This window comes from Bos indicus x Bos taurus, chromosome 5 (genome assembly GCF_003369695.1).
Source record: "Bos indicus x Bos taurus breed Angus x Brahman F1 hybrid chromosome 5, Bos_hybrid_MaternalHap_v2.0, whole genome shotgun sequence".
In the NCBI taxonomy this organism is placed as follows: domain Eukaryota; kingdom Metazoa; phylum Chordata; class Mammalia; order Artiodactyla; family Bovidae; genus Bos; species Bos indicus x Bos taurus.
The window spans coordinates 99257045-99280917 of NC_040080.1; the positions used below are offsets into that span (position 1 = coordinate 99257045).

Consider the following 23873-nt stretch of genomic DNA (forward strand, 5'->3'; position numbering starts at 1 on the left):
TCGAATCTTTGCAACTCTGTAGACTGTAGCCCACCCAGACTCCTCTGCCATGGGATTCTTCAGGAAGAATTCTGCCCTTCCGTTCAGTTCAGTTGCTCAGTCATGTCAGACTCTTTGTGACCCCATGGACTGCAGCACGCCAGGCTTCCTTGTCCATCACCAACTCCTGGAGCTTGCTCAAACTCATGTTCATTGAGTCGGTGATGCCATCCAACCATCTCATCCTCTGTCGTCCCCTTTTCCTCCTGTCCTCAATCTTTCCTAGCAACAGGGTCTTTTCCAGTGAGTCAATTCTTCACATCAGGTGACCAAATTATTGGAGCTTCAGCTTCAGCATCAGCCTTTCCAATGATTATTCAAGACTGATTTCCTTTAGGATTGACTGGTTTGATCTGGCAGTCCAAAGGACTCTCATGAGTCTTCAAGGCCACAGTTTGAAATCAGTTCTTTGGTGCTCAGCTTTCTGTATGGTCCAAATCTCACATCCGTACAAGACTACTGGAGAAACTATAGCTTTGACTATATAGACCTTTGTTGGCACAGTAATGTCTCTGCTCTTTTAATATGCTGTCTAGGTTGGTATAGCTATTCCTCCCTGAAGAATCCCAGTTCAACCTTCACTGCAAAACTTCATTTGGATTTTCAATCCTAAGGTAAAATCTTCTTCAATCAATCAGGCCTGGTTCTGCTGCTGTCACTCTCTCTTATTCTTCCGTCTGTAGAAGAATTTGCCATATAACATCACAACTGTGTGCTTATTTGCAAATTGTCCACCTCACTGACTCTGCTTCTTGAGGACATGGGGCTGCTCTCTAGTCCAATATGGTGCCTAAGTCTCTATAGGCATTTATGTGTGGACTGATAAATAAATTTTGGTTTTCTTTCAAGGGGCAAATCAGAATTTAATTGTTGCACACTTATTTTATTGCTATGTATTTTATTTTAAAAAATATTTTTGGACCATTTTTAAAGTCTATTGAATTTGTTACAATATTGCTTCTGTTTTAGGTTTTGATTTTTTGGCAAGGCATATGGGATCTTTCAGGTGGTGCTAGTGGTAAAGAACCCACCAGCCAATGCAGGAGACATAAGAGATGCAGGTTTGATCCCTGGGTCAGGAAGATCTCCTGGAGAAGGGCATGGCAATCCACTCCAGTATTCTTGCCTGGAGAATACCATGGATAGAGGAGCCTGGCCAGCTATAGCTCATAGGGTCGCAAAGAGTTGGACATGACTGAAGCAACTTAGCATGCACGGATGTATGTGGGATCTTAGTGCCCTGACCAGGGATTGAAACCTTGCCCCCTGCACTGGAAGACAAGTCTTAACCACTGGACAGCCAGTGAAGTTCCATGGTTTGTACTTACTTTAATTTGAATTGTGTATTTGAGAGTAGCTCCATAATATTTTTTTTTCAGGGCCTATAGTCTTTAAGGTTCTTAATTAAGCTCCAGCTACAAACACCAGAAGGAAATACTTTTATGCTGTTAACTCATTCTTTGATTATACTGACATGATATGTACCATGTTCTATCCATGTCCATTGCCACCTCTCTAGTTCAAGTCACCATCTTTAATTCTTGCCTGGACTAATACTGCTGTGCTCCATTTTGCCTTTCTGCTTCCTCTTGTCATTCAGTTACCTACAGTCATTAGTATTCCAAAGCACTTGAATGAAAATTTAAAGTGTATCCCATGCACTGTGATGACCTGTGTAACCTGGTCATCCTTACATGTTCAACTGCAATTTCCATACTACTTAACCATCCAGCTTTTATCATCAACCCCTCACTCAAAAATTCTGAAACCTCTGCACTGAATACTCTTTGCTCCACTTCTTTACCTTTTGCTACCCTGTTTAAATATTTGTTTACTCAACAAGCAGCCTTTCTCTGCTTTCAATGCTTATATTCTCTTTCATTAAATCTTACCAATTTATCTTATAATACTAAGATAAGTTGTATTTTTAATTTGTTTTTCCATGTTGTTTAATGTCAGTATTAGTATAAATATTAGTCATTTATGCCTTTTATATGTCAGCTTACAGAAATAAATCACTGTATGCTTACAGTATTCTAAGTAATGTACTCACTCAGTTAATCATCAAAGTTCTCACCAACAATACTGTGTTCCTGTTATCTATCTTTGTTTATACCTACTATCATTTCTTTGTTATTCAATAAATAATTATTTTTAAATCATCAAATTGTCTGTGACTATAAAAGTGAACAAAAAGAAAATAGTTATACTTTGTTGTAACTTTTTTTTTCAAAAATGCTTCTAAATTTTAAAATTTTATCTAAAATTATTAGAATTTTGAAATGTTTTATTCTATAATGAAACAAAAAATCAATATGTTCTTGTATTTCAGGACTTCGTTGTCATTAACAAGGGAGATTAAGACTTTCTTTCTCAAACTCTAGCTGCACTGCACAAAATTAACATATCAAAGAACTCTTTTAAATCAAAAGAATAAGGAATCCACTCTAAAGACTTCTAAAAATTGTTAGTGAAAATGGGAATGAGCATCAGAAATATGATGAAAATCATATTATCTCTTGGCCTTATAGACATTAATAACTTATTTTGTCTTATCTTATGCTACATAATATTTTAGATAGTTTTATGATGTCAGTTGTGTTGTGAGATCATTTTAAGACCAATCGTTCAAAGTTGAAAGAAAAATGAACTAAGTATTTAACTTAGACGTGAGAGACTCTAAATGTCAAAAATTGTTTGTTATGTCTTTTCAAACCAGAAATAAAAAGCCACTGAGCATTTTACTGGGAAAAATATACTGCGTAGGCTGAAAAGTATGCACAGAAGCGAAGAGACCAACATGACATTGGTGCATGCTTGCTGGGTGAAATGTCGGTGAAGGAAATCACAGTAAATCACCCAGATAAAGATTTAGCCAAAACATGAAGACTGAGTCATCACATCTGTATAATCGTACTTTTGCCTTAAAAATGGACAAATCTATAAATGACTCCGGATGAACCAGCTACCTTTTTATGGAGTACTGTTCTGTTTAATTTTTTTTAACACCAAAACCATTTTGTATTGGGGTATAGCCAATTAACAGCGTTGTGGTAGTTTCAGGTGAACAGTGAGGGAATAGCCATACGTACACATGTACCCATTCTCCCCCAAACCCCTCTCCCTTCCAGACGGGCACATAACATGGAGCAGAGTTTATGGAGTACTATTTTTAATTAAAAAATGTGACTGATAGACGAACTATAGCTTATCAGATTAGAGTATTTCGCAAATATATTCTCAAAAAGCAAAACATATCATTCATGTTAAGGAAAAAAAATAATTGAGAAAATTCAGACTGTCAAGCAAAGAAATTGAATTGTATTTATTTATTTTTAATTTATATTTTATATTGGAGTGGAGTTGACTAAGAATGTGTTAGTTTCATGTGTACAGCAAAGTGATTCAATTATACATACACGTGTACCTATTCTTTTTCAAGATTTTTTCTCATTTAGATTATTAGAGTATTGAGCAGAATTCCCTGTGCTATACAGTTGGTCTTTGTTGGTTATCTATTTTAAATACAGCAGTGTGTACATGTCAATCCCACACTCCCAGTCTGTCTGGTCCCCCACCTCCCCATTCCCTGGAACCATAAATTTGTTCTCTAAATCTGTGAGTCTGTTTGTATTTTGTAAACAAGTTTGTTTGTATCATCCTTTTTAGATTTTTGAATATAAGTGATATTATATAATATTTGTCTTTCTCTGTCTGACTTACTTCACTTAGTGTGATAATCTCCAGGTCCATCTATGTTGCTGGAAATGGCATTATTTTATTTTTTTTAACATGCTCAGTCTCTCAGTCGTGGCCAACTCTTTGCCATTCCAAAGACTGTAGCCCACCAGGCTCCTCTATCCATGGAATTTTCCAGGGAAGAATACTGGAGTGGGTTGCCATTTCCTTCTCCAATTCTTTTTAATGGCTGAGTAATATTTCACTGTGCGTATATATGTACATGCTGCTGCTGCTAAGTCGCTTCAGTCGTGTCCGACTCTTTGAGACCCCACAGACGGCAGCCCACCAGGCTTCCCCGTCCCTGGGATTCTCCAGGGAAGAACACTGGAGTGGGTTGCCATTTCCTTCTCCAACGCATGAAAATGAAAAGTGAAAGTGAAGTCGCTCAGTCGTGTCCGACTCTTAGCGACCCCATGGACTGAAGCCTACTAGGCTCCTCCGTCCATGGGATTTTCCAGGCAAGAGTACTGGAGTGGGGTGCCATTGCCTTCTCCAATATGTGTGTGTATATATATATACACACACACATATCACATCTTCCTTGTTTATTCCTATGTAAATGGACATTTAAGTTACTTCCATGTCTTGGTTACTGTAAACTGCATTGCAGTGAGCACTGGGGTGAATTGTCCTTTTGAACCATATTTTTCTCTGAATATATGTCCACGAATGGGATTGCTCTATTTTTAGTTTCTTAAGGAACCTCCATGGAGAAGACAATGGCACCCCACTCCAGTACTCTTGCCTGGAAAATCCCATGGACTGAGGAGCCTGGCAGGTTGCAGTCCATGGGGTCGCACAGAGTCGGACATGACTGAAGCGACTTAGCAGTAGCAGCAGCAAGGAACCTCCATACTGTTCTCCATAGTGGCTATATCAATTTACATTCCAACCAACAGTGTAGGAGGGTTTCCTTTTCTCTATACTCTTTCTAGCATTTATTGTTTGTAGACTTTTTGATGATGGCCATTCTCTGGTGTTAAGTACTATCTCATTGTAGTTTTAATTTGCATTTCTCTAATGATTAGTGCAGACATGCAGATGACACCACCCTTATGGCAGAAAGTGAAGAGGAACTAAAAAGCCTTTTGATGAAAGTGAAAGAGGAGAGTGAAAAAGTTGGCTTAAAGCTCAATATTCAGAAAATAAAGATCATGGCATCCAGTCCCATCACTTCATGGGAAATAGATGGGGAAACAGTGGAAACAGTGTCAGACTTTATTTTTGGGGGCTCCAAAATCACTGCAGATGGTGACTGCAGCCATGAAATTAAAAGACGCTTACTCCTTGGAAGGAAAGTTATGACCAACCTAGATAGCATATTCAAAAGCAGAGACATTATTTTGCCAACAAAGGTTCATCTAGTCAAGGCTATGGTTTTTCCTGTGGTCATGTATGGATGTGAGATTTGGACTGTGAAGAAGGCTGAGTGCCGAAGAATTGATGCTTTTAAACTGTGGTGTTGGAGAAGACTCTTGAGAGTCCCTTGGACTGCAAGGAGATCCACCCAGTCCATTCTGAAGGAGATCAGCCCTGGGATTTCTCTGGAAGGAAGGATGCTGAAGCTGAAACTCCAGTACTTTGGCCACCTCATGCAAAGAGTTGACTCATTGGAAAAGACTCTGGTGCTGGGAGAGATTGGGGGCAGGAGGAGAAGGGGACGACAGAGGATGAGATGGCTGGATGGCATCACCGACTTGATGGACATGAGTCTAAGTGAACTCCGGGAGTTGGTGATGGACAGGGAGGCCTGGCGTGCTGTGATTCATGGGGTCGCAAAGAATCGGACACTACTGAGCAACTGAACTGAACTGAACTAAACTGAAAGATGAATATTTGAAATTATTTTTAAAAAACTATTAAACTATTAATATACTTATTTTCTCAGGTTAATATCTGAGACAAAATTTTCTTCATATGCATTAAGCATAGCAACATATCACAACAGATTGAATAAAGAAGTAGCTATAAGAGTCCAGCTCTTGCCTACCAACCCATTTATTAAACATTTTACAAAAATAAAATTCCTCTCCTTTCACTATGTATATTTTGGAAAATATGGGGTTTGATTAAAATATTATTTATGTTACATAATGATTTCACTATTATTATCTTAAGGAATAAAGAGAGGAGACTATAACTACCAAATATTATTTAATAAATAATGCTTAACAATGAGATTACAGAAATGTTACACTTGATTATATGCAAACTTCACGAATGATTGGTGAAAATACATTCTCATATACTGTTGATGGCAGTGATAATCAGACCAATAGCTAGATGATAGCTGTAAAGTGTTAAAATGTGCACACACTTCTCATCATAGATTTCCCTTTTGGAATTTTCCTAAAGCTAAATTGCACTAATGCACAAAATTTGATCCACATATTGTGTCATAATGATTAAACTGTCCAAACAAAAAACAGCAAACATTGAAAGCACTGAAACACTCACCATTGAGCAAAAACACAAGTAATATTTGATACACTCATACAGTAGTGTGTTCTGTAACTATATAAAACATGGTGCAGATATATATATATATATATTAGTTAGATAAAATAAGTTATCTAGATGAAAAGTGTAAAGCACAAGGGATAAAAGGGAGAGAGAAAGAAATAGAGAAATGAAATTCTGTTGGGTATATAGAACATGTCTGAAATACCTGAAGTAATAAAAATCGAAAACAATGATTACATCTGGGGAGTGCAATTGGAAAGTCAGTTGGGTAAGAGGTTATTTTACATTTAACCTTATATTATATCCTGGTATGTTATTAAATGTTTCAGCATGTTATACCATTCATGTATATTATTTTTACAATGCGAACTATTTAATGCAAAAATACAATAATCCTTATTATTGATAATTCTAAAAATATTTTTCATGTAAGATGCAAGAGAAATGGAAGCAATTGTAGAGTGAGTTTAAAAATACACATCCATGTGTAAGGACTCTGAAGATGAAGACAGTTCCATGGCTCATGTGTGTGTTAGTTGCTCAGTCGTTTCCGACTCTTTGTGACCTCATGGACTGTAGTCCGTCAGGCTTCTCTGTCCACAGGATTCTCCAGGCAAGAGTCCTGAAGCAGGTTGCCATTTCCTTCTCCAACCGTGGCTCATAAGAAATGCTAAAGTTAAGAACAGTAAAAAGATTGACCTGAAGGGAGAAAAAAACTGAAATCCATTCCTTTATTTTCTGATTTGAAAACATAAACTACCTACTAAAATGTCATTTTCATTTAAAATGAAATTATATAAGCAGAATAGACAGATTCAGTTCAGTTCAGTTCAGTCGCTCAGTAGTATCCTACTCTTTGCGATCCCATGAATCGCAGCACACCAGGCCTCCCTGTCCATCACCAATTCCCGGAGTTCACTCAGACTCACGTCCGTCTAGTCAGTGATGCCATCCAGCCATCTCATCCTCTGTCGTCGCCTTCTCCTCCTGCCTAGGTACAACCAATTTGGTGAAAGAAATTTCAATGCAGGAGACAGTGCTTTACAAATTATAAGAGAAAGCAAGTGTTCATTGTAATATTAAAAAATAACAACTACATTATGATACATTTATATAATAAAATTTAATGCAGTTAATTAAATTAAAATGACATTAGATAATAATATTTAATAATATACAAAAATACCCACAACTTACTGTCATGTGGAAAACATTGCAAAACTGTAAGTGTAATGTTGAAATATTTTTGTGAAAATCAATGTCTGTTGGTTTGTGTGTGTACACACTCATACCTTAAGAAAAAACACCAAAATAATATAGTAATCTCCGGGCTAGAATATATATTTTTACTTTTTCCCTTAAAACTATTCTCTAACCTAAAATTCTTATTTTCCTCTGCATTTTCTAAATATGCTAAAACAAACAACTTTTATGAGAGATAAGAAGACAGTTGAGTTTGAAATCTCAGTGTGTAAAATGGTAAAAATAGAACTTTCTCCTCTATTAGCAGGGAATTGTCATTATATTTCTTCCTATTCTATGCTCTGAGATGACCTCATATCATTGATGCACAGTCATATCTTACTGCCTAGACAGAGCACTGGGAAACATAAGAAGACAGAGCACTGGGAAACATAAGATGCCATTCATCCTGCGCTGTCCTTAGTCGCTCGGTCCTGTGTGATTCTTTGCGACCCCATGGACTGTAGTCCATCAGGTTCCTCTGTCTGTGGGATTCTTCAGGCAGGAATACTGGAGTGGGTAGCCATTCTCTTTTCCAGGAGATCTTTTCAACCCAGGGATCGAACCCAGGTCTCCCTCATTGCAGGCAGATTCTTTACCAACTGAGCTACCAAGGAAGTCGGGCCATCCATCCTGCACAAAGGGAAAACAATGCTGCAGTTCTTTGGGTGGAGTACTGGTAACATGTTAGTTTAGCTCATCACATGAGAAGAAAAAGATCCAGCTGCAGAACTTGGGGGACTGGTTTCATAGAACTCATCCTTTAAAGGATATCTGAGATTCATTCCAAATCTGTGGTTCTATGACTCTATGAATAGCGATGTGTTAGTCGCTCAGTAGTGTCTGACTCTTTGCAACCCCATGGAATGTAGCCTGCCAGGCTCCTCCATCCATGGAATTTTCCAGGCAAGAGTACTGGAGTGGGTCTCCATTTCCTTCTCCAGGGGATCTTCCCAGCCCAGGGATCTAACCTGGGTCTTCCGCATTGCAGGCAGACGCTTTACCATCTGGGCCACCAGGGGAGCCCATTCGGAACCAGGTGAGTGAGACAATAACGATGTTCTTCATCACCCTTGCTGGTCTCAAGTAACAGAAAGAGTCCAGCTGATAGGCTGACGTGGCGACTCAATGGTTTTAACATAGAGTCTGATGCAATCTCCCACATCCCTTACCACAAAGGACCTAATCTCCATTCACCGAGTTGGAAAGCTCCAACCTCACCCAGGAGGTCTAATGTGTGCATACGGGAGAGTGTGAGTATGTCAAGTACAAAGAAAGAAACTATTGCTTAGCTAACCTTGTGCCTTTTAAAAACTTTTGCCTGGCTAATATGTATGCATTTTCTCAACTGTTAATAATGTTGCCTAGAAAATATTTTAAACTGATTAAATACCTTTTCCTAGCTCTATCCTGTCCACCCTCTTTCCAGAGGGTGAAGGTGCTCATGATTTTGTTTTTCCACTTACTTGTTCGGTGACTTTCAGTGAATTATTTAGACTTTCTGAGTCTCCATTTTTACTTCTCTGAAAACTTGATAATAATATTTACATGGATTTTAAAGCATGAAATTTAAACTTTAGAAATATGTGAACATTTTGAGAATAAAGCATGGAATAAATTAGATACACCACAAATATTAATTTCATTTCTTTCTAATAAGCCCAAGAAATATGCTTTAAAATGGGCAATAGTATCCAATTATTGGCCTCACAGAACTAATTTTATAGAAAAAGGTATATGGACAATATCAGCTTCACAATAAGCTAAGTTCAACTTAATGCACTTGAACTCTGTTACAGACAACACATTATTGCTCAAAAGAAAAATCCTTGGAATATATAGCTGGAATTTTTCAAACAAAATTGCAGGTTATAGAAGTTGACACACTTAAAATTAATGCTTAGAATTGTTTTAGCTATCTTCTTACAATGAGACATTTAATAGCATATGACTGATCAATTTACCCTTTTTTTTTCTTGAGTTCTTCTAAGTTTATTCATGTCCTCTATTGTAAAACTGTATTTGTTGTTGTTTTTTAGTGGCTCAGTCCTGTCTGACCCCATGGACAGACCCAAGCCCACCAAGAGCTCCCCAGTCCATGGAATTTCCGAGGCAAGAATACTGGAGTGGGTTGCCATTTCTTTCTCCAGGGGATCTTTCTGACCATGGGATCAACCTGCATTTCCTGCATTGCAGACAGATTCTTTACTGCTGAACTACTGGTGAAGACCAGTGTAAAATAGAGGTCTTTCTAAAATTTTCTTAAAACATTATGCTACGAATTACCTTACAATTGTATTAGTTACTTCGAAGAAGATTGTTTTGTTTTTAAACTGTTCTCTGACAAAAATGAGGCATTTACACTAATGTGATCATGGAGATTAAATTAATTTTCAAAAGTCTCATAGCTAAAAAGTCACATATTTATCTTAAAAGGGAAAATCTTACAACGTGGCAACTTAAAGTATCTGATTCTAAGAATTCCTATAAACATGAGAAAATGAAAAATTTGGATGGAAAAAATCATATAAAAAAGCTACAAAGCTGATAGACAAGGAATTGAGTAGATCCTCATTTTCTAGAAGCCTGCATCAGGAAATGATAAGGAAACATATGTCAAACCAGGCCTTTGGGAGAATGCAACTTAGCATAACTTTCAGTTTTGAAAAAAAAAATATTGCTAGCATGCAATGACAGTGAAAAATGATTACTTTGTGATATTTTTAGTATACATTTATTTTTTTCATGTTCTTTTATGTTTTTTTGGCAATAAGCTATAGAATACTATTCCCAAGTAAGGTTTTGGATGAATTCCTAAATTAAATCCACAAAATAAGAAACAGGCAGAATATTACTGATTGGTTCCAGACCTGAAGAGCATAAAATGAATCTGCTTAACATAAGCAAACTGGAAATGTTGATACTTATCACTTGTATCAAAGTATAAATGAAGCAGTTTAGTATTTTAGAAACTAATCTAAGTTTCTCTTTTGGCCAAAAATTAAGTTGGTCCAAGTAAGTATACATTTCAAGAGTAATGAGCAAAAAGGATTCAATTCTCCTGAGTCTGCTCATTTACATTTTCCTGAAATGGTTTATTCAGTTGATGATTTACGTGACCTTTAGCGGAACATGATAGCTGGGTGAGAGAACTGCATTTAATTGTTGTCACAGCTATAGAAGTAAAGGGCTTTGTAAGAGAAACATTCTCACTGTAGATGCCTCATTTGCAGCAGGACTCCATTTGGGGTTAAAAGCTAGGTTATTTGGGCTGGTTTAGCACGTATCTCTCTCTTACTCCATAGGGAGTGAGCTGGGCTGTCCTTGCTCACCAAGTCCACCTGCACCTCGTTAGAGAGTGTTTGCATGCCACACCACAAGATCCCCACAATGACATAACTCCATTCAGAGACTGGCGTGACTGGGCTGGGTTTCCCCCCCCCACTCAGCTCTTGTATCACTAAGAATCTGGCAGCCAGTTCCGTCTGACAGAGTTTACAGCATATATTGGTGGGTTCTTGTCCATAGTGCATCTGCTTTAAGAATTAACGAAAGCAGGGTCAAGACAGCAAGGTAAGTGCTGTTTTAACTATAGCACTGGGGATGCTGACGGTTTGGGACAGTGTTTATTGTAATAAGAACAGAAAAAAATTCCAGAGCAACTTTGCCAATTGCTATTCAACAGCAAATCCAGTTTTGAGCATTTACTTTCACATCTTGCATAATATACTTTCCATGATTTATGAATTTGAGATACATTTTATACAGTCTATAATGCCTTATTTAGCAAAAGATGTTATAAAAAGTTTCAAGATTTCACTAGAAAGTAGAAACAGTATGGCATTTAAAATGTTTGCTATTTTATGCTAAGTAGTTCTATATGTTAGTTTTGTTAGAACTTAATTTGGAACAAAGAAAGCCATTTCAATCAATATTCAAAATATTTTGCAACTGGTATGTCATTATAATTTGTTATGATTTGCTGTAAACATTTTATGCTGTCATAAAACCTGAACAAAAGGATTACTTAATTCTATTTTGTTAATTTTAAAGATTTGGGTTGTGGATGTATGTCTTAAGAAACAGGAACATGTTTTAAAGAAATTCTGGGAAACATGATTTACTCTTTGGAAAAAAGCCTTTTCTTCATAGCCACAGGTATTTGAAAAAACTAGGGGAAAGTAAAGTGTGTTTTTGCTTCATAATGGAGTCATTATATGGTTACAAACTCTCTTTGAATTCAGAGCCCTTGTTTTGACTCTGCCAAAAAATATGGAAGCATTTTTCATTGCTATTCAATACTCACATTATAGTTCCCATGTCTATTTTAGTGTATACTGAATTAAAATAAGGTGGACTTATTAATAAAGGAAGACAAACCTTTACAACATTAATATACTGTAATTTATAAAGAATCCTACAATTAGCACTATGTAATTGTTCTCATGGCCAAGTCCTGTCAACTAAATTTAATGACTCCATCACAATCTTAGGGAATAGTTTACTAAGAGTCTGGCTACATGTTACATTATGTCTGTTATGAGAGTGATCCTAACAATCTTTTTGAGTGTTTCATCTGCTAAAATTAAGTATTTTATAATTCCAAGTTAAAGCAAAGATGTTTAAAATTCCTGATAGCAGAAAATCCTGCTTGTCCTAAACTGCCTAGATCCAAAAGCTTGTACCTTGTTTCTCACAGGAAGAGATTTTATTTTATGGGATCCATTGGAATGTGGAGGCTGCTTCACAGTAACAGTTTCCCTCCCAGCGTGACCTATTGCTCAGCTATAACTCTTCATGCTACAAAAGCCCTACTCTTATATCCTATTTCCTTTTACCTACATTGCTGACCCTTTACTTCCCAAGCAATTGAAATGTGCTTCACTGATCCTTAGCAACAGGTACATGTGAAGATCACTGATACAAATTGTTTTCAATGTATATTCCCAAATTGATCCTTTCCTACATGGCTCTTAATGCTCACTGTTTAATGCAGACCTTCCTCAGTTCCCACTCTTTCCCATCTTCATTCAGTGTGAGTGCTAAAACCCAGATAAACAAACCCTACCTTCTCAAATTTTAACATGAAGAAGGTAGACAAATTGTGAGTGACTGAGAGAAAGAAAAGCTTTCAATCAAAACTTTGAAAAGAACATCATTCTCTACCAGTTAGATCTCTTTCTAGGTTTAAAGCTGTTTAGAGTTTGTGACATTTTCTTGATTAACGAATAATAATTTTACTAAAACTAATGTACTAAATACTAATTTTCAAACAGAGTTTTGTAATGTGCTTAAAGTATAGAATGTTAAACAAAAGTTGATATAATATGCACACACCCCCACTTAAGAAGTCTGTTTCCTTTCTTCAGAGTCAACAATAAAGATAGTTCTAAAAGAATTTTCCACCCTCGCCAGCACTCTACCACTACCACCACCATCACCGCCCCCCAACCACCCCCAGCAGACACACATTAGAACAATGTTCTTCCAGACAAAATCACAGATTGCCCATGTTCTCAGGAAGGATCTTTTTAATGAGGTATTTTAATGATGTTGAATGGTGGGGTAGAGGGTCCAGTTTACAACTGTCTTCTTGCTTTTGTTTCTTCTGGTTTTGAAGGTATTCTGAAGCTGCGTTTTCACATGGTGGTTAATGGGCACCTCCCAGAAACCTCTTGCAGGAATCCATGTAATTCAGGAAAGGACCTGGAGAGAGGTTGACTGGAACAATTAGGCCTAGCTCGCCCAGAAGGGGGCGCCAGTGTATGCAATCTGTCCTGAAATCGGTTCCCTTTCCCACACATTGTAAACTTACATCCTTACCCTAATCCTTAAAAGCAAATTAAACAGACATCATTAGTGCAGTAAAAAAGCACTCTCAAATAATAAAATTTGCATTTGCGAATGCATTTTCTTTCTTCTTAGTATATTTTTCCTGAAAGAATACTATTTTATAATACATATTTTCACTTCATTTAGGATTCAAAGCATTCGCCAAAATGAATCTAGGTGTGTTTCCTCTCCTCTTGGCATTAATTGGCGGTGCCAGCAGCACCTATCCTGATTACTATGAGTATTACGATTTCCCCCAAGCACTGTATGGGAGGTCATCACCAAACTGTGCACCAGAATGTAACTGCCCTGAAAGCTATCCATCAGCCATGTACTGTGATGAGCTGAAACTGAAGAGTGTGCCCATGGTGCCTCCTGGAATCAAGTACCTTTACCTTCGGAATAACCAGATTGACCATATTGATGACAAGGCCTTTGAAAACGTAACTGATCTGCAGTGGCTCATTCTCGACCACAACCTTCTAGAAAATTCCAAGATAAAAGGAAAAGTGTTCTCTAAATTGAAGCAATTGAAGAAGCTGCACATAAATTACAACAATCTGACAGAATCTGTGGGCCCACTTCCCAAATCTCTGGTGGACCTGCAGCTCACTAACAACAAGATCTCTAAGCTTGGCTCCTTTGATGGACTGGTTAACCTGACCTTCATCCACCTTCAGCACAATCAGCTGAAAGAGGATGCTGTTTCAGCTGCTTTGAAAGGTCTGAAGTCACTCGAATACCTTGACTTGAGCTTCAATCAGATGACCAAACTACCTTCTGGTCTCCCAGTGTCTCTTCTAACTCTTTACTTAGACAACAACAAGATTAGCAACATCCCTGACGAGTATTTCAAGCGTTTCAGTGCATTGCAGTATCTGCGTTTGTCTCATAATGAACTGGCTGATAGTGGAGTTCCTGGAAATTCTTTTAATGTATCATCTTTGTTGGAGCTGGATCTCTCCTATAATAAGCTGAAAAGCATACCGACAGTCAATGAAAACCTTGAAAACTATTACCTGGAGGTCAATGAACTTGAAAGTAAGTAGAAAATTGTGCCTATGATTGATTGATACTTCCTCAAGGTATTAAATGCCTAAGTTGTGTGACGCAAATATTAAATTGGCTCCAGTTTAAAAAAAAAAACAAAACTAAAAATGCCAACAAAATATTTCTCTAGAATATAAATTCTAGCTTAGCTGTTTATCCAGTATCTGGCTTTTCTTTGGAGTGTCCAGATAAGAAATCATTAAGGTCATATAGAATTTAAACACTTGTTTCTTCAAATTTAATATTCTGGGCTAATTAATTCTGCTGTGTTAACTCTTGATTTTCATTTGTTATTATTTGCCTCCTTCATGACTTCAGTTTGTATGTCTGCATTCATTTCTTGACAATACGTAGCTAAGGGGGAAACCGAGTCCAGAGGAAACACAGTCATCAGAGACTTTAACATCTCTCTCCTGCTTGTTCCTAGAGCAGCCTGCATACACTCATACTCTCCTCTGACATCTTTACTTGGGACTCAACATGTTACTCTACTTTCATGACCATCATCTATCTCTGTTTTCCCTGGTATGGCTGGTGTGTGTAGTCTTCACAGTGTTCTTAGGAGGACTGTGAGAAGGTTTCAGGAGGACTATAATAAGCGTTTGGAATATAGTTTACTAGAATTACAGAGCCCCTTTTTCTTACAATGCTTCACCTCATTTGATTTTCCCATCATTTATCCTTCCTTTCTCTTACTTCTGTAGTTTATTTTTCATTTATGTGCTGGGTACGAGTTTGACCTGATCCACTTGGGCTGTTTATGCACTCTCCTGATCTCCTGGCACATTTTTCAATTTAAGCTATAAAGATTTGGATTGTAAACTGACTATTCACCAATATTCACCTTATTTTTTAATGGAAGTTGGCAGAAGAAAAAACCTGTAATTCACAGATGAAGTTTTTAAAATGAAAACTCAGGTGGGAAACACTGATTCACACAGTAAATAATTCTTTGTGCAAAATAATCTATTGAAATTGAACATGTGTATATTATAAAACTTGGTCCCCTTGTCATACTGGCTAAGGATATTGACACTCCTATCAGAAAAAATTGCATTGTGCCTTATTAATGTGCTACTTTATAATTCTGCAACAGTTTCATGTAACTCCTAGTAGAGTTGGGGTTTTCTCATGAAGGAAATCGTGACTGCCAGCTCTGCAATGCCACGTCTTCTTTCTTGCATCTGGAAAGCTTGCCTGTCATGCAATACAGTCAAGCTATCAGAGCTAAACCCTTAGAGTTGTTTCCAGGGGAAAATTCACTATGTAGCAATATGTGGTCCCACATTATAAACTTTTGTGGTCAGGAAAAAGGATACTCAGACAGGCCAAAATGCTAATGGAATTTAAGATGGTTGAGGGCTGAAGAAACCCTTTAGATTTGGTGGGTGGAGGTTAGCAGGAGAAAGACTACCTCCTACTCTGAGACAAGATAGGAGAAAGATATAAATGCAGGGGCATTTGAAGGTGGAAAAATCAGTTTTCATTGTATGAGTTAAAAAGAAAGAGCCAGTGTAGGAGATGGGACAGATGGACCAAGAGAGAAATGCCAGCAGCCTCTCAGTGCCAAGCTGAGACTGAAATTCCAGTGCCCGGCACGTTTAGTCATTTGCAAGTGAGTAGTTACCTTTTCTCCCTCCTTATCTTTGACACTTAGGTATGCACATTTCAGGGATTCCTGTCATGTGACTTTGCCTGTGTGTCTTCAACTTAGTTTATCTTGCTGCATCATATTTACACATACCAGTTGCCCACATTGTAAGATAAAGAGAGTTCCTTAATGCTTTTCTTATATCAGGAAATGTACCATCAAAAACGATTTCTGATTTCTCAAACTTGCAACTTTAAGCATTAGACTAGCCACAGATCCTCCTAGTATAAAGCAATTTAGAAAAGAGGAAAAAAAGAAAGAAAAGGACACCAATAATTATTCAGCACATAGTAATGTGCTAGCACTGTGTGAAGTGCTCTACATACCGTAGCTGATGAAATCTTCATGCCACACAGTGTGATAGATATGTTATACTTAAAATCTGATAAATGTTTCAGAAGGTAAATGGCAGAGATAGAAAACTAACATAGGCCTAGACCCATGTTTTCTGCACTGTTCCATACTTTCTCAGAGGCAGTACTGAAAGCAAAATCCCTGGAATTTGACAGATGAGTAATTTAAGACAACATCTTAGAGGGAAAGACTGCAGCATGTTTGGGGTTCAACTGAAGTCATTGTTAGCTAGAGTTGAAAAATGAAGGAAAAATAACAAGATGAAGGACCAGCATAAGGTTAATCTGAAATAGATTTGTGCCACCATAGGCAGTTTTAATGTACGTACACAGGTCACGCTATCTAGTAACCATCTTGGTGTCCATTAAAAACTAAATCAGATGTTCATTTGTGGCAGCTTTTTGACCCCAGAAGAAAAGGACGTGGACTGAGATGGTGGATATTCCATGATTTGGTTTTTGCTTTGGAGTTTTGAATCTTTGTCATGAGGTGTGGTTGTTGGAAAACTCTCTAGAGTTCATCTATTTAACCCTTTTTATTTTAAGATGCAAAAACTCAGAATCCTTACTCTGCTGAGACTGTTCATGTAACAGCACCCCATCTTAGATTTCCTCGGGCTCGACTTAATATTTCAAAAAGCGCTTAGATAACATGATAGGCTCACTGCATGCCTTTCTATAATCCAGTATTTCTAAATCAAGAACTTAAATAATACTAAAAAAGATGTTTCATTAAGAACTTAAGTTCTGTTCCTTCAAAGATTAATTGAATCTTCTGACTTAACCATAGTTTTTCTTTACTAAATATTATTGGGCTTTTGGAAGTCTGAAATATTCCTTTAATAGTTCTAAATTCAAAGATACATCAAATAAGTGGGAAGAAGTCCTATTGGATATTATGATAGACTTAAAGATTTTCTTTTTTTTTAAATGATGGTTTCAAGCTCATGTACTGAAAGAAATGATTGAAATGTTTCCCTCTAATTTTCCAGAGTTTGATGTGAAGAGCTTCTGTAAGATCCTGGGACCCCTATCCTACTCCAAGATCAAACATTTGCGTTTGGATGGCAATCACATCACTCAAACTAGCCTGCCACCTGATATGTACGAATGTCTACGTGTCGCGAATGAGATCACTGTTAATTAACGTCTACTGATTCCGATTACATTGAGGTGTAGCCTGGAACAGCAGTTTATGGTTCTGTTTATTTGTGTGTCAGTTTTTATATTTTTCATTTTTTGTTGCTGTTTATTACTTTCATAAATTTCTAATTCTAAGGGAAATGTTTTGTAAACATTTTACTACTTTTTTTAAAAGAGAAGATGAAAGGCAGGCCTATTTCATCAGAAGCACAGACACACACACACACACACACCTTGACAAGAAACTTAATGCCTTATTTGTAAATTTAGTGGTTTTTTCATCTCTACTGTCAAATGATGTGAAAAGCTTTTCACTGGTTTCATGAACGTCAGTCAAGTTTTATAATTTCTAAATCTTAACTTAATGTGCCAAAAAGCATGGATTACATGCATATGGATGTTTACAGTCCTGAAGCAAATTATCTCAATGCTCAAATGTTCACATTTCAATGTTCAAATTTGTTTAGCTGAAAAATAGATGGTATATTTTGAGACCAATGATTCTGCAAAATACTAGACAAAATTCATGAAACTACATATACTTACAGCAATATTTTTAGTGTTAAGAATATATATATACTTACCTAATGAAACTTTTCTTTTCTAGAATTATGTTTCACCCTAAGTCATATGTATGTTTCTTTTTGATTATTTGCATGTTATGTTTAACAAGCTAATAGCAAAATAAAACATAGCAAATGGCATCACTGTGTTTGATTTCTTGTGAAATTCATATCTCTCCAGTAAAAATAGATAAAATAATATATTAGAATTTTAAAAATCTCTAGCCTGAAATATGTTGCTTATGTTAAATAGAATTTTTCATTAACTAGATTATCTGCTTAGAGCATCCACTTGTAAAGACTGTTTAAATACATCTTACAATATGTACTTAAAAGTGTGCAAACCCCAGGTGTATCCTATAATCTAACTCAGTTCTGACACCATGTGCCTAAAGATGGGGTCAGATTGTCCAGGCTAAAGGTTCAGTCCTACAGGAATGCCTTCCCTCCACACTCATATGCCAATTAAAAGCCCAAGTTGTTACATGTTCTTCTGAGCAACTGGCTATAAATCAGAGGTTCCCAAGCCCCTCTCCTAGACTTGAGGAATATGCTAGAGTGGCTCACAGAACAGGAAAGCTCTTTACTCACTAGATTATTCATTTACTATAAAATGGTACAATTCAGGAACAGCTAGATAGAAGAGGTGCAAGGCAAGGTATGGGGACAGGGTGCTAAGCTTTCATGCCTTCTCCAAGCACAGGCTGCTCTCCCCAAATTTCCACAGGTTCACCAGTCAGAAAGCTGTCCTGATTTTTGTCCTTTTGGGTTTTTACGCAGGCTTCATTTCATAGTCATTGGGCATTGGCAGATGAACTCAGTCTCTAGCACCTCTGCCCTCCCAGGAGGTGAGGGGGAGGGACTGAAAGTTCAGACACTCTCAGGATGTTTTTGGGTCTCTTAGCAACCAGTTCCCCCTCCCCTCCTCCTTAGGTTACCTAAGAGCTTTCCAAAATCACTTATTAACATAACAAAAGATAACTTTATTGCTCTTATTCAGGAAATTCCAAAGGCTTTAAGAGTTGTGAGCCAGAAACCTTGGGGTAAGAACCAAATATATACGTAAGAAATATACTTTGGTCATCTGAATGACCAAAGTATATTTCTTGTTAATCACAGTATTACAATATTTAAATCTCACAACTTCCTTGGATATTTGTCATTATTTCCATTCCTGCTGGTTTTACTGATTTATACACAGTGATACTCTATTAAATAAAAAGCAGCTATAACATCTCAGCAATCACTCACTGGTTGTAAGCAAAAATGGCCGATCACCCCCAGGACTGAAAATGTTGAAGATATACAAATGTTTCTGAATATGAGATTTAAAAGATCAATTTATCTTGAAACCAATATATTTGTAACATAAAGTTAAGAGTTTATAATGCAGAAAAGGATATCCATGTTTCTATACAATGGGGAACCATAAGGCATATAATTTATGACTTCTACCTTACCTAGTTAACAATAAAGCACATGTTTGGAGCCAAATGTGCACTCAAAGATCACTCATCCATGGACATATATAGTCTCAAAGGAGTCTAAAACAAAGGCAACTTTTCTCTAAAGTATTAATATGTTTTAACAGAACATTTTTAGAGAACTTTATCTTGTGGTAAAATGGCTTATCATCAAAGGACCCTTATCAACTATCATTATCTGGCAGACTGATGTATGCCATGAATATTGTTTTGTTGTTTAGTAGCTAAGTCCTGGACGATTCTTTGCAGCCCCATGGACTGTAGCCCACCAGGCTCCTCTGTCCATGGAATTTTCCAAGCAAGAATACCAGAGTGGGTTGCCATTTCCTTCTCCAGGGTATCTTCCCAACCCAGAGACAGGTATATTATGTAGTTCTTAAAGTGGTTGACAAGGACTAAATTAAACACGACGTGACATTTCTTATGGAAGCATCTGAAGACTAGTTAGATCCGGTTTGGGGACAGGCGGCTCCCCTTTCTAGAAGCCAAACCCCATCTCTCCAGAGCAGAGCTGGAGGAGGGAAGATACTGTTTCATGCATTGTGACAGCCTTAGGGAGGAAAAGATATTGGAGACTCTTTATTTGCTCTTCTCCCTTCCCTTCTTCAACTCCCACACCAGTTTCTGTAATGCTTTCCAACATCTCAAGTGTATAATCAGCATGTTCAGATGCTTTTCTAAATGCAGATTACCAGCACAATGCCCCAGATATGCATACCCCTTAAGTCAAGCAGCATTGGATTCCACATTTTTAAGGAGCATAGGGATTCTTACACTGGTGGTCAGCAATACACATCTTTAAAAACACTGAGTTAGTGTGATCCAGTCATTGAAATCCGAAACAGAAGAAACATCCTCTCTAGGGAAGCAGAATAGAAGAAAGCATGTCATTCACAGCATACATACATGAGAAAAATATTTTTCTGTATTTTAATTTATTTAAGCCCTCATCTGTGAGCAACAAATAAAAATTGTAACTTCATGAAGATAATGTACATCACTTCTGCCTCAAAACTAACTCGAGTGGCTTCATAGATATTTCTTTCCTGCCTGTGCTCCTTTCTCTCTAAGCAAAGGTATCTATCAAGAGAGATGGCTTAGAATTTAGTGTGATTAAATGTTCAGGAAGGTGCCTAGAGGAAGAAGGTACTTAGGGGAAATGGTCAAAACAGGGTGAATTTAAAACAGGAACTTCCTTTACTATCTCACTAGCAAAAGTGATTCTGATTTTGTCTTCTTCTGGATATATGCGTGGATTAAAGCAATTATGCATGTGAATTATTATTTTTTACTAAGACTGATTCGCTGGAGAATTAATGATAGGCTGTAAATAGGGCAGGTAGGAGGGGACTGGGGGTAAGGAAAATTAGAAAAGTCCTTCAACATCTCCATTTGAAAATCAATGCTAAGTCATGCCTTTATGGTGAAAGAGAACTATGATGTACTTGGGTTTTGAGGTTTGTGAGGAATTATCATGCCCTAATAAGTACAAAAATACAGATGGAAGATAGACCACTAAATGAGCCAGAGGAATGTTGATTTCTTAGTTAAAAGTTCTTCTACTGGTAATAGCTGTTTTCAGAAATACTGGAGAGTTTAAGACTGGTTTTATAAAGGACTATGAATTTTTTTCCTTGTGATCTTTTAAGGTTTGGGTTCCGGTTTTTTGTAGAGCTGTAATTTTATCATAATGATGGCCTTAGATTTTTTTCTTTGGTTGAATTTTGCAACAATCATGTAAACTTTTTTAACATTGTTCTCACAAGTAAAAGTAAATGCTCATTTGAGTTAAAGTGAACTCTAAAGGAACTTTACTACCAGGAACTAAATATGTGTATAAAATAACAATGTTATCAAATTTAAAGTAGACATGCTATGCATGCAGGCTCAGTCACTTAAGCTGCATCTGACTCTTTGAGACTCTATGAACTGTAGCCCACGAGGCTCCTCTGTCCATGCGATTCTCCAGGCAAGAATACTGGAGAGGGTTGCCATGGCTTTCTTCAGGGGACCTTCCCAACCCAGGGATCAAACCGGCATCTCTTAAGTCTCCTGCACTGGCAGGCAGGCTCTTTACCACTAGCTCCACCTGGGAAACCCAGACATGCTATGCTGCTGCTGCTGCTAAGTTGCTTCAGTCGTGTCCAACTCTGTGCGACCCCATAGACGGCAGCCCACCAGGCTCCCCCATCCCTGGGATTCTCCAGGCAAGAACACTGGAGTGGGTTGCCATTTCCTTCTCCAATGCATGAAAGTGAAAAGTGAAAGTGAAGTCGCTCAGTCGTGTCCGACCCTCAGCGACCCCATGGACTGCAGCCTTCCAGGCTCCTCCGTCCGTGGGATTTTCCAGGCAAGAGTACCGGAGTGTGGTGCCATTGCCTTCTCCGAGACATGCTACAAGTACATGAAATAGACAGAAATGAATTTTTTAAAATATCTAGCTGGGTATATTTGTTCACTCACTCATGCATTCAGTAGATTGTGTTTCCTAAAAAGTTACAAAAAAACTGAACAGCAACACATCGAGAAGTAGAAATTTAGACAATATAAAATGAGTGAGGTCCCATGTATCTTTATTTCACTTTGTTAATCCTTGGTTTCCACTTCTACTGTGTAGGTGTAATTAAAACTACATGGCACTAGCATAAAAACAGATGTACAGCCCAACTGAACAGAATAGACAGCCCAGAAATAAACCCTTGCACTAATGGCTAAATGGTTTTTGACAAGGGTGCCAAGACTGTACAATGGGGGGAAAAACACCCCCTTCAAAAAAGTTTGCTGGAAAAAAAAATAACTGAATATTAACATGCTAAAGAATTAAACTGTACTCTTATCTTATACATAAGATTTTACTCAAAATGGATTAAAGATCTAAATATAAAATATAGAGCTGTTAAACTCCTAGAAAAAACAGGGGAAAAGTTTCAAGGCAATTAGGTTCGGCAATGATTTTTGACTATGAAAAAAAATGCAGACATCAAAATTAAAACATAGATCAAAAGGACTACATCTAACTTAAAAGCTTTTGAATGTTTAAAGAAATAAGCAGCAGAGTGAAAAGGCAACCTAAGGAATGGAAGAAAATAACTGCCAATCACTTATTCGATTAGAAGTTAATATCCAGAATACAATAGGAACTTCTACAACTCAACAGAAACAACAACAAATCTCCAAATAGTCTGATTAAAAAATGGTTGAAAGAATAGACCTTTAGTCAGTGAAGACATACAAATAACCTATAATCACATTAGTGATGAGAGCTAGTGATGCTCAACATCACTAGTCATTAGAGAAATACAATAGAAAACCTCAATGAGATACTACTTCAGTATTAGGATGGTCATTTTCAAAACAACAGAAAAAAATGTCATTGAGGATGCTGAGAAGTTGGAATACTTGTGCAGTGGGAATGTAAATTGGTAAAGCCACTATGGAAAAAAAATATGGAGGTTCTTCATACAATAATATCTAATGATATATATTAGATATACCATTATATATCTAATATATACCATTATATATACCAAATATATCTAATATATACCATTAGATATTATTGTATGAAAGACAATTTGAAAAGACCCTGATGCTGGGAAAGATTGAAGGTGGAAGGAGAAGGGGACAACAGAGAATGAGATGGTTGGAGGGCATCACCGACTCAATGGACACGAGTTTGAGTAAACTCTGGGAGATGGTGATGGACAGGGAGGCTTGGCGTGCTTTGCATTCCATGGGGTCACAAAGAGTTGGACATGACTGAGCAACTGAACTGACTGAACTGAACCTAATACATATTTTATATCTTAGATTTTATCCTCTCAACATTCCTACATATTTGATGCATCATAAAATTACAGTGAAGAAACTGAGGAACAAAGAGTTAAACTAATTTTCCAGGATAATAAATGATATCCAAAGATTTCTCAAGACCGCAAACTAGAGAGCATCCTTTCTTCTTCTCTTACTCTTATGCCTCACATTCAGTTCATCAGAAATTTCTAATGAATAAGCCACCAAAATGCATACCAAATCTCTCCATTTCTTCCCACCTCCACTGCTACCTCCCTACTGCAAGCTTCTCTGGTGGCTCAATCAATAAAAGAATCTGCCTGCAATGCCGGAGACCTGAGTTTGATCCCTGGGTCGGGAGGATCCCTTGGTGGAGGGCATGGCAACACACTCCAGTATTCTTGCTTGGAGAATCCCCATGGACAGAGGAGCCTGGCGGGCTACAGTCCATGGGTTCGCAAAGAGTCAGACATGGCTGAGTGACTAAAAACACAATGCAAGCTTCAGTTGATCTGGCCTG

The 23873-nt window shown here is 37.4% G+C and overlaps 1 protein-coding gene across 2 annotated transcripts; it reads left to right on the top strand.

Annotated features, from left to right (window-relative positions):
- Positions 1 to 8677: 8677 nt before the first annotated feature.
- Positions 8678 to 18218, top strand: LUM (lumican). 2 transcript variants are annotated; one of them, XM_027543180.1, is made up of 4 exons: positions 8678 to 8738; positions 9525 to 9597; positions 13465 to 14358; positions 17364 to 18218. In XM_027543180.1, the coding sequence occupies exons 3-4, from the start codon at positions 13485 to 13487 to the stop codon at positions 17516 to 17518; spliced, it is 1029 nt and encodes a 342-aa protein (XP_027398981.1). In that variant the 5' UTR covers positions 8678 to 8738; positions 9525 to 9597; positions 13465 to 13484; the 3' UTR covers positions 17519 to 18218. The 2 variants fall into 2 exon arrangements, with proteins under 2 accessions (XP_027398981.1, XP_027398980.1); XM_027543179.1 differs by lacking the exons at positions 8678 to 8738; positions 9525 to 9597 and adding an exon at positions 10782 to 11058.
- Positions 18219 to 23873: the final 5655 nt, after the last annotated feature.

What these genes read in the sequence shown, in the direction of transcription:
- LUM (XM_027543180.1), top strand. Translation starts at nt 13,485, where the DNA reads ATGAATCTAGGTGTGTTTCCTCTCCTCTTGGCATTAATTGGCGGTGCC. An exon ending in GGAGGTCAATGAACTTGAAA is followed by an intron (nt 14,359 to 17,363) that starts GTAAGTAGAAAA and finishes CTAATTTTCCAG; the next exon opens with AGTTTGATGTGAAGAGCTTC.